Genomic DNA, 11,154 nt, shown 5'->3' with positions numbered 1-11,154 from the left:
ATGCATCCATCTGGGACGTCTTGTCTGGTTTTTACTTTCATGTCTGAAATAAACACCACAGTCACATTTTCAAGCTTTATTTCACAACAGTGAAAATATAAGCTGAAATTCTTGCACAACCACTTGATATAAGGAGCTTTAAGAAAAATGCTGAATACAAAACTTGTGGTAAAATTGTAAAAGCTGGCAATATAGAGATTGAGAAGAAGAGCATGTTTGCTTTGCATTTTGATTATCAACCTGCCTTTCATCTACACTTTGTAGACATACCTGATTCTTCATTTTATAGCTCCAAATCTTAGCAGTGATGGGGAAAAACTTGGTACAGGGATTAGCTCTTAGAGCAGGCTCAAGCTGTTCTGTATTTGGGTATAGCTGAGCTTGGTGTGGGCCCTTGTAGCCTCTCTCCACTTTTATGCCATCTTTAGCTGGCTAATATCAGCCAGCACATTTCAGAAGGGAAATGGTAATTAGGCAGGCTATAGATAGCCATGGAATAGCACCTTATCATTGCTGCAAATATTTTCAACAGCTAAAATAACCCCAAGCAAACAAACCACAACCCCCCCTAAGATTACATGAAGTTTTACCTCCTCTGCAGATGCAAAGCACGAACAGGCCAGGCCTAGTCTGAGAGGACACCTCAAGCTTTGCCAGAAGTTTACAGACAGAGACTCCATCTGTTCAACAAAGCAATTTCAGAGTGAGCAGTCTCAGAAAGCAGGGATGCTACTTGAAGTTCTGGAATACAAATTATGTTTCCTGGTGGATCACAAGCAGGGCAACTCATCATGGGGCCTTCTGGTTTGTGAACACCAGGTGACTGAAGTTCAACCCAGGCCTCACAGACAGGCTGATGCCTGAGGCACTTGGAGTCGCTCCGTGGTGAAGCTTCCAGAAGGACTGTCCCTTCTCTCTGGTGACAGGAGGGAATGACCTGGACCTGTGCCAGGGGAGTGCAGGTAGGATATTAGAAAAAGGTTCTTCACCCAGAGGATGGACAGACATGGAGCAAGCTCTCCAGGGAAACGTTTGGACAACGCCCTCAGGCACACCGTGTGATTCTTGAGGCTGAGCTGCTCAGGGCCAGGAGCTGGACTTTGATGATGTTTGTCCCTTCCAACCCTGAACATTTTGTGATTCCGGCCTGAGGAGGAGCCTGGGGGCCCGCTGCACGGGGAGAACGGAGGCCGCCCGCCGCGGGAGCTCGGCGGCGCTGCGCTGCGCGGCCCTGCCCGGTAGGAAGCGGAAGGGCCGGCGGCGCCGGGAGCGGCCCGGGACAGCCGGAACAGCCGAGAGCCGCCCCCCGCAGGGGGCGGGCTGAGGGCAGCCGGGCCGGAGCGGCGCCGGGCCGGGGCGATGCTGCTGCGCCTGCTGCCCGAGTTCGAGCTGCGGAGGGACGTGGTGCCCTGGCTGGCGGAGCGGGGCTGCGCCGCGGCTCTAGGTAACGCTCCGGCAGGCCGAGGAGAGCCGCATCCCTCCGGCCGGCCGCCCCTCCCTCTCTCCGGCCAGGCCCCGGGCGCGGGCCCCCAGCGGGGATGGCGGCGGGGAGCGGCCCCTGGGGGAGCGACCCTCGGGGGCCGGGGGGCTTGAGGAGGGCAAGTTTGCTGTCCTCAAGGAGCTTCTGACATGCCGAAAACACTTCTACACATCTGCTACACTCTACACTTTCTTCTACTTCTTCAGACGTTTGGGGCTTTCTCTTCTTTTTTTTTTTTCCCCTCCTCGCTCCCCCCGCCAAAAAAAAAGCCCAAAAGCGTTAGCATTACTCCCTCTCCCACGCTAGTCCCCTTTCTGGGAGGAAAAACCCCACAGCCTGAAGACTTTGGTGTGCCTGGTAAACGAGTGCTAGTTTAAAATTAGATGCAGCGTCAGCTGTCAGAGCACCGTGCGATCGCCAGCGTAGCGAGCGCTCGGGTAGTGGTTGGAAAAAAGTGACCTCGGTGTTCTTGGCACTGTGGCTTTCTGCTTGCTACTCATCTGCAGAGCAGCTGGCTCAGTTCTGCTTTTCAGAAACTGATGAAAGCCATATCCTAATAAAATAATAGTACTGTCGTAGTTATTGCTTCAGTAGGAGTGCCATCGATATGCGGGTGTGATGAACTTGAAATGCCTTCAGTTGCTTTTGCTTTGCTTAAAATACTTAACTTGCGTCCCGCATTGAGGGGCTGTTTCCAAATAGGCTCATAAGATTTTGTTTGTTGACAAACCAGAAAGTATCAGCTTGGAAAAGAAGAGAATTATTTACCAAGCCATCATTTAAAATTTTTGTTGAAAAATACTTTGCATTTTCTACATTTACTGAACAATGAAAGGTATACTGAAGGGATCTGGGGTAAAATTCTGAAATTCTCAACACAGAATTGATTAATCTATGAATTTATCGGTTCATCAGTGATGAATTCAAAGATAGATCAGTCTATATGTTAATGGCATAAGGGTCTCAAAATAGCACTGACTTGTGTTTGGGAAGGAGAAAATTGTTTAGAGTCTTTTAAAATGTAATAGAGTCTTCATTCAGTAATGTCCCTGGTAATACAGAATCATAAGAATCTAGTTTGGAGGGTGCATCTGATCAAATAACAGCACTGCTGTATTGCATTTTAAGTTATCTGTGTATAGTGACTTCCCCCCCCGCCTCATTCAGTGCTGTCATATTAGGAATGTGAAGGTGGGAGGTAGGGATTTGAAAATATTAATATAAACATCAAATAAATATCTAATCACAGAAAGCAAGTAATTTTTAGGAGTCATGGTACTTTTGTGTCAGTGTTTTCAGATGTTACTTATTCGTATTTATTATTTTTCCTAAGGACTTGAAAGCACTTGATGGCATGTGAGAAGTGCTAATGGCGTGAGAGCTGGGAGTAGCTGTGATGGTAGGAAGGGAGTGGCAAGCAAATTGAACCAGCCTTGTTCTCTTTATTCTACTTAGTGTGGTATGAGCTGCATGTAATGGCCTTCAGGAAATCAAACTCTGCCTTCTCCTGATTATGTTGGTAAAAGATGTGTGCTGGACAGGCAGGCTGGGTTGGTTCTTTTGCAGCCCTTCATCTGCTGGTCTCAGCTGTGGGCACGAGGGAGAAGTTGTAATTCTATGTGCAGGATTTTACTGCAGAACTTTCCAAGGGCAGAGACCATTGCCACTTCTTAGCCTCCATATTCCTACTGACTGTTCTCTTCAGAAGAGAAACTCTCTTCTGACACAGAACTCTTTCAGCACCTTTAAGGTGTCTGTGGCAGGTGATAGATAAACTCATTGACATGGAGATTGCTCATGGACCTTCTCTATCAAAATTCTGTTCTGAGGAAGTATTGCATGAGAAAATGTGGAGACTGTAGTACTCATCTTGAAAGTTTGAGGTGGTTGTTAAGTTCCAGGAAGCTTCGGATAAAAAAAAAGAGAAAGTATATTGTTATCATAGGCTCTCCAGCTGTCACCATCTAGCCTTAGTGTAATGGTATTGTAGTGTACTTCGAGTGTTCTGAAAATTACTCAGTGCAAAGGAAGGGTTTTTGTTGTCCTCCCACAACAAAATGGAAAATTTACTTTCTTCTGATAACACTTGAAAACAGTTGGGTTTTTTCCTATCACTGCAAACTGTACAAGCCAGTTTGTAGTATCAGGCTTGTTAAAATAAGTTTCACTAAGTGTCTTCCTTCTATCAACACTTTGTGATAACTGCAAAGCAAATAGTGTTAGACTTGACTAAATGCTTGCAGAGGGTTGTGGAGAGTTCTTTATGCTGATGCTTACTGAACTGCAAGCCATCTTTATTACAAAATTGAGACCAATCCTACAGTTTCAACCTTACTAAGGGCAAAATTTCCACTTCTAGTGAAAATTCCTTTGGAGAATTTTCGGTGGTAGTGGTGATTAGAAAACATAAAAGCAGCATCAGGAAAGCATAAATTTTCACCTTGAGCACAATATTTTATCCTTTTTTTTCTGGTGATTTTCTTTTTAATATCTACTGTTTTGTCCAGATATGCTCTTACCTTTCTGAGTCCATCTTAGCTTCCTGCTCATTTGTTGCCATTTTAACTGTATTCTTTTGTTCACATCCCATGTAATTTCATGTCCTACATTATTTAGTTCCCTGTACTTGTCGGTAGGTTGAATATCTCTATATGGTATTTAGTGTTGTGGTTCTTTAGATTTTGGTGTGGTTTTTTTCTTTATTTTGGATGAGGAGGAGCTAAAAATGACACAGTGGTGGTGTTCTTGTTGTAAAACTTATGTCTAAAGATGTAGTTTATTTTCAGGCTTTTCTTTGAGATGCTGAAGGAGCAGGTGTAAGCAAGTGATATTTTCCTCAAGCTAGTTCTCTCTTCCTGTAGTGTCTGGAGGACTGGAGTATGGCTTAACTGTTTGAACCCCATGTTGTGTATTGTGAACGAATGTAAGGGGGTGATTTTAGTTTGTTTTGGCTTTTTTATTCTTTGAAAAAGCACATCCATTTTCATCACAAAAGGTAGTGGTCATTAGAATCATAATTATAATGAAGAGGTAGGAGTTTACAAAAATAAATTTTTTCTTGCGTGTTTTGAAGTCTCTTAATTATCTGTGTTGAAGTTGATCAGATTTAAATCATGGTGTAAGAAGTACTCTCTCTTTTTCCAGAAGGGAGTAATTGTGGCATATGCAAATAAGTATTTACAAGTAAAAATATATTTAGCATATTTGCTTAAAGTGTGCATAAATTATCGAATGAAGCAGCTGAAATGAAAATCCTGTGCTTTTTTGTACTTCATATTTCAGACACTTCTGAGAATTCATCAGCACTCTACGTTGTAAATGTTGAAAGAAATGGAAAAATTATTTACACCTGGAAGGTAAGTCCATCTTGGAATTTAATAAAAATATAATTTTTGTGAATATAATTGAGTTTGTGTAGTTTAAATTTTTTTGCAGTTAGAACATGGAAATATGACTGATTACAATCTGAGGAGGTTGGGCAGTGGGAAAATACCTGTTTCCACTTCAGACAAAAGTTGAGTAAAGTACTCAACTGATTTAAGTCCATAGGGTTTTTGTCCTTGATTTTTTACTGGCCCAGAATCTCCCCATGAATGAAATGCAATTTCTTTAAAACACTTGATAAGCAACGCATGATTTCATGCTCAATATTAATTTCATGTGCAGTGCTTTAGTTAAATATTTTCTCCTACTGAGATGGCTTAAAGTGCCCTTTATCTAACATTATTTCTGCATATGCCTTTCTTTGAGATTCTTCCATAACACTTTATTGCAAGTAGTCTGAAGCAACAACCCCTGTTTATTTGATATCTTGAAGTATCTAGAGCTGGCTTCTTAATATAGGATTCTGCTCTCCATGGTTTAAGTTTTTAATTTTACTTCCAATTGGGTTTTCTGATGGTTTTAGGTAGTAAAAATTTATTCTCTTCTCATTGTACCTTTGATGAGACAAGCTGTGTTTCTTGGCTGTGCAGTTCAGAGGAGTCTGTAGATCCAGCTGGATCTTGGAGGATTTTGGTTCTTGAGGAATACAGATATGAGATGAATTCCAGTAGAGTAGGGATGCCTTTTATTCCCCTCTGACTCAACAATGCTAAAACTCTCCAGCTTCCCTAGGGTTAAGGGAAGAGGTGAGGCCTTCATCAAGGCTTTAACTTTAATATGCTTTTGCTGTGGGTGGATGTTTCCTTTAGTACAAACATAGGGAGGGGAGTCTGTACAAGACAACAGTAACCATAAAAACAATTCTAAAGAGCGTGTCAAATTTTGGGTTTTTTTCATTGCTTAAGACTCTAGAAGACTTAATGCAAGTAACCATATAGCTTAGCAGAAGTTTTGGTGCTCTGTGTGTGATGTTGCTGCTTTCTAGCAGCTGTGGAATCTCACACTAAGCTTTTTAGGGCCTCTGACAGTCTAAGTGGCCTGTGTGCTCTTCAGGCTCTTGCAGCTGGCAGAAGGGATGAGTTGCAGCTCAAGGTTCACATAGTTAAATGTGGGTGTCTGCCTGCATGCTGGGTGTCTATGCTGCCACAGTAGTCTGCAGGTATCTAGTCAAAATAGTTGGTGAAACTTAGGGAACTGACCATTGTAGCCTGTTTTTTGGGAGGAGGTGTGTAGTGTGGAGGATGTAAATTAACTGAGCTGGCTTGGCTTGTTTCCCAATAGATACAAATAGAAAACAACCTTTGTCTTCTAAGTGAGAGACAGTCAAGTGTATTCTGTATGAAATCAGGGGAAGGTAGATACTGAGTTTTATTTTCAAACTTATTTTAGAGTATTAATTATGTTGTGCTGTGGTTTTGACAGTGTCTATATTTTGTGACATGAATAGTTATTGTAAAGGAAGATACTGCTAAGAGAAGTGAATTCTATCTGCAAGGTAATGCAAGAATCTTCAGAGTGCACATGAAAATAAGTGTCCCAGTTATGCATAGTCATAGGCATGGATGTTCTGTAACCAGTCTTGTAAAGTATTTTTCAGTATCTAAGTAAGATGGTGTTAATGTTTCAGACACACTTGAAAAAATAGTTATTTGTGAGAGTACTTGCTTAATCTTAAATTAGGAGGCCTGGAGCTTGTGTCTTTATATAAAGACATTTTGTTTTCCTTGTTTAAATCAGAAGTCAAAGACTTTTGTCATTGCCACAACAATAATGAGACACTCAGACATAGACCCCTTAGGAAGCAAATACTCAGGCTTTTGTTTCAACTTCACAAAGCAAGATGCCATAAATTTGTAAATAACCACAGATCTCTCCCCTCTCCCCCTAAGCAGTTGTTAAAAACAATGAAGCTCACTGTGGAAGTTGAAGCCCGTGTGGCTGGATTTAATTTCAGTAGTTTAGCAATTTAATGCCTATACCCAGAGTACATTAATACACATCAGTTTGATTTGCTAGCCAGTATATGCTGCAAAGCAGGTTTTTTTTTTTGTTTTTTTTGTTTTTTTTTTTTTCAGAATTTTGCAGAATATTTTGCAAAGCAGAATTTTCTTTTTTAATATATCTGGAAAATTTAAGGCATGGTAAAAATTAAATAGTGAAGTTTTGATTTGTAGTCCAAAACATTTGTAAGTGCCCCCCCCCAAATCATCATATATTAATTATCAATAAGCTAGAAAGGAAATATGTTATGTTACTCTTCAAAGGCAGAAGGCTCATGGTGAGCTTATTAAATACTTAGCCTTTAAAGAATCACTTCCTAAGGCAGACCTGAAATCCTTTTTCTCAGCTACTAGATGGGAGCTGATTTTTGGTGATGTTTGATGTTTCTGTGCTCACTTTTGGAGCAATGTCCCACCAATTTTTTGAGCTTCAGAATATCAGCCTTAGGTCTCCAGGAGCCAGAGCATTCCTATGGATTCTTGTACAGACATTTCTATTCCTGGCTGTATTGCCTGTAACTAAAACCAGTTTAGAGGCAAAGTGAGAGAGAGGCAGGGGTTTATGCAATGGCTTGTGGGCTGGATTGGCCACATTTCAGCTTTATCCCATGTGTTAGTTCTAAAAGGAAAAAAATAAATCTTTGTTCTCTTGGAATTAGAATTTGCTTTCTTGGAATAAGATAATTAACTGCCAGTTTATATATTGGGCAGGGAAGTGTGTGAGGATGTGTGTCAAGGAGCAGGGAGAACATGGAGATAGGAAAAAAAAATAGCAGTGTTTAACTTTGTGTATATTTATATTGCTATTGCTAATTTGTTTCTATCCATAGGGAAATCAGAGAAACACTCACATTGGATTGTATGATCTTCAAACTAAACAAAATGAGGTGAGAGCAATACCAGGTTTCTTTCTGGTGATGACAGTTCTGTAGTGTTTCAGATTTTGTTGTTTTGTAACACAGTATGTTATGTACTTAAGGAGTGTATCCTTGTTGGAAACAGAAAAGATACTGTAGAAGATATTGGAATGATTCTCAGTAGTATTAAAATGCACCACATTGCAAAACATCTAAAAGACTTGAGAGTAGTAAAGCATCATGTCTGCAATCTTTATTTCTAAACAACCTTTTAAACAACAAGTCCTTTCCACTCCTCTTCACATTGTACATGTGTGCCAAGAAGTAAATGTTTGGAGTTTTCTTTATATGTGCATTCTTGGTCTGTTTGGTGATAGCATTTTAAGAGATTATTTTATTCTAAAACCAAACATGCTGCAATTCAGTAACTAACATCATGATAACAGATTTTTGAAGGTGTCCCCGTAATAGTTTGAAATGAGTGAAATTTTGTATTTACATAAAAGTTTGCTATGCTGCTCTATTGACAACATAAAGCTCAAAAGAACCAGTAAAAAATGAACATGAGAAAAAGGAGAACTGTTACAATTTAAGCTTGAAATGTGGTTCTTCTGGGCATGAAGAGATATGGCTTAAAGATAAAAACTGTGGGACAGTGTTTTCCAAAGGAGAAGTAATGAGATGGTTTCCTTTATGGAGTTTAAAGGAGCACAATTACTAACACTACTGTGTTTCTCTGTAGCACCTCTATACGTTTGAGAAGAATCTGCATATAATCAGCTGTTCCATCAACAATGAAAGGACCTTATTGGGTAAATATGTGCTTTATCATTAAATTTTTTGGTGAAGATTTAGTTTTGTAGGATGATACATTTGGGTTTAGAATTACTTAAATCTATTTTGATCTATGTGTTGCCCGCAGCAGTTTATGAATTTCAGTGGATCCATCATCAGATAATGTAGGTAACAATATAAAGACACAGCTGTGACAATATTGCTGTTTTATTAAAATATCTAAGACACACTGACTCTTTGTTCACTTTCTCCTCCTGAAATTGTGCATACCTGCTGCATCTAGAAGAGCTTCTGATGTTCCTTTAACATATATGTTTTTGGTAAAAGAATTGTGGTGTTCATTCTTCAAGAATGTTTGGTAAGATTAATGTCAAATATGCACACTGACTGTGGTTGTGTTGGTGTTTTCTCCCCCCACAGCAGTCAGCTTCTGTCAATATACAGAGGAGGAAAGAGCAAGTCAGCTCTTACAGTCAGGTACTGCAAGTGGATTTTTTAATACTGTTTGAAATATTATAATTTTGCTTTCTTTTGCATGTAATTTCTATAACAACAGACTTGTGTGCATAAAAGAACGTTATCTAAAACATGTTCTTTTTGCAGTGTCCAAGTATTTAACCTTGCTAATTGAAATTCATCCCATTAATAATGTGAGAGTCCTGAAGGCTGTGGATAGCTGTGTTCGAGTCCAGGTAAAGTATTCAGCTAATCTAAAGATAAGCCTTTTTAACCTGCTATGCTAGGGAGAAAACATGGTTTAGTGCAGAAATATCTCATGTTATCTTGCAACTGTTACAGAGATAATGTCCCCCTGTTTCTTTAGAGAAATAAAAAATGAAGCTTCATAAAATATTTGGTATAGAATATTTCTCCAACATGAAGGCTATTTTTTCAGCGTTCCGAAGTTTGCAGTTATAATGACTGGTAACTATTAGTATGTAATAATAGCTATTTTTATTGATTAAATATCAATATTAGTGTGTCTGATTTAATGTAAAAATAAATAAATATCCGGCTAAAAAAGCCCCAAACATTTTAGATAAGTGTTCTAAACTACTTTGGTCTTTTACTTACTTTTGTGAAATTTTCTGTACAGTTTCTTTATCCAGTTGAAGGCAGAAATGCTTCTAGAGAAAGTCGTCTCTTGCTAGTTTCAGAAGATAAATGTGAGTTAATATTTTCAAAGTACATTGTAATTATTTTACTTCAAGATTATTGTTATATATTGTATTTTTGGTAGACTTTTGTTGGTGGAGAAAAAAAGAGGAAAAAGTAGGGTGTGAGTTATTCTAGGTATTCCAAAGGTCTTTCAAAAACCTATATCATTTACCAGATTTTTTTCAATGTTAACAGAATGGCCATCTTTGTCTATAATTAGCTGCTTAGCTCTTGCATTCATCAGTTATCTTCATTTCTAAAAAAGCTAAAATAGACTCCTTATAGCTACCTACATAAAACAAAGCAGAGTAAATAAATTGATTGAAAGATGTCATTTAACATGGGAAGCGAGATAAGAAAAAAGCAATAGTTACTTGAATTTAGCTAAAATTGCACATTCAGCCTAATCTAATGGCAGGCAATGGAGAAAAATGGAGACTTGGAAAAGACTGGGGTTTTTCTTCTTATTATAGAGTGGGATTTCTTTTAGCATCCCCTTGGAGAGGCCCATCTTCCCTGAGCTAGACACCAGCCTTGGATAGTGGACTTAGGTGGGCAGAGCTAAACCAGAAACACAACATGTGCTGGGTGAATGTTGCACTTCTCATGAGCCAGCTGGGGATAACTTTGAGGAGTTTTGTGTGGGAAAGGAGTGTGAGGGACATTTAGGAAGTGAAACCGGTCAGGGATAGTCTCAGACATGGATGTGCAGCTCCACAGACCCTTCCTTCCCACGGGTACTCCTTGGCTTGGTTGGAAATATTCCAGTCATTGCTCTTCAAGCCTGTGCTGTGCTGATGTGGGCAGGGAACAGTTTCCATGAGATGTTATGGCTGAGGCCACTCTCAGCTCAGCAAGGAAGAGAATCCAGGTCTCTGTGTAGGCACCTGTGCACATGTGTAACAGATTTCCTTTTACACTGAGTTGAACTTTCCTGGCCCTAAAGTGTTCTTACAGAATTCTAAGAGGTGAGCTTGTTTAATAAGCTGTATAAAAGCATTGAAAAATGTTTGGTTTTAATGATTTTTTTTTTAATATTTCAAAGATATTGAACAATTTGACATTCATGTTGTTGCAGAAGAAGACCACAAAGTGGTAAGATTGAAAAATCTTTGAGTTTGAGGTTTTTTTACTTTTTTAATTTAGCTGAGAGTTTTGGAAGCTTTTTTAGTTTTATACTTGGGCAGCACAAAATTTATTAAAGAAAACATTAATTAGCATAGCAACTTATGCAGGTGACCAAAGCTGATTTAAAAAATTTACACCTTTGTAATCTATGAGGAAAATTATTTATTTTACTGGATTTGTTATGTGTGCTGAATGCTTCTGTGTTTTAAAAGTTGGAAGTAAACATAGTGTTTATTCATTTTAAAAGCATTTTAAATATTTGCAACCATTTAAAATATTTTCAGAGTTGCCTTCCTAATCTTGTCTATTGTGAGTCTGTGTGAACCCAGTAGAGGACTCACTTAAAAGAACA

General features: G+C 39.2%; 1 protein-coding gene across 2 annotated transcripts in view; it reads left to right on the top strand.

Moving 5' to 3' along the window:
- The first annotated feature begins 1,252 nt into the window (after positions 1–1,252).
- Positions 1,253–11,154, top strand: part of GSAP (gamma-secretase activating protein) — a 45,209-nt gene continuing 35,307 nt past the window's right edge. Inside the window, exons 1-8 of one of the 2 annotated variants that reach the window (XM_079303142.1) lie at positions 1,253–1,444; positions 4,763–4,836; positions 7,695–7,751; positions 8,464–8,533; positions 8,937–8,993; positions 9,120–9,208; positions 9,613–9,682; positions 10,720–10,769. In XM_079303142.1, the coding sequence (XP_079159268.1) occupies positions 1,360–1,444; positions 4,763–4,836; positions 7,695–7,751; positions 8,464–8,533; positions 8,937–8,993; positions 9,120–9,208; positions 9,613–9,682; positions 10,720–10,769 (552 nt within the window). In that variant the 5' untranslated portion in view covers positions 1,253–1,359. The remainder of the gene's footprint in view (positions 1,445–4,762; positions 4,837–7,694; positions 7,752–8,463; positions 8,534–8,936; positions 8,994–9,119; positions 9,209–9,612; positions 9,683–10,719; positions 10,770–11,154) is intronic. The other variant, XM_079303141.1, reaches the window with a different exon arrangement.

Source organism: Erithacus rubecula (genome assembly GCF_903797595.1).
Source record: "Erithacus rubecula genome assembly, chromosome: 4".
NCBI classification, from domain to species: domain Eukaryota; kingdom Metazoa; phylum Chordata; class Aves; order Passeriformes; family Muscicapidae; genus Erithacus; species Erithacus rubecula.
Note: the sequence above shows the minus strand (reverse complement) of the source record. Positions and strands in the feature narration are given on the sequence as shown.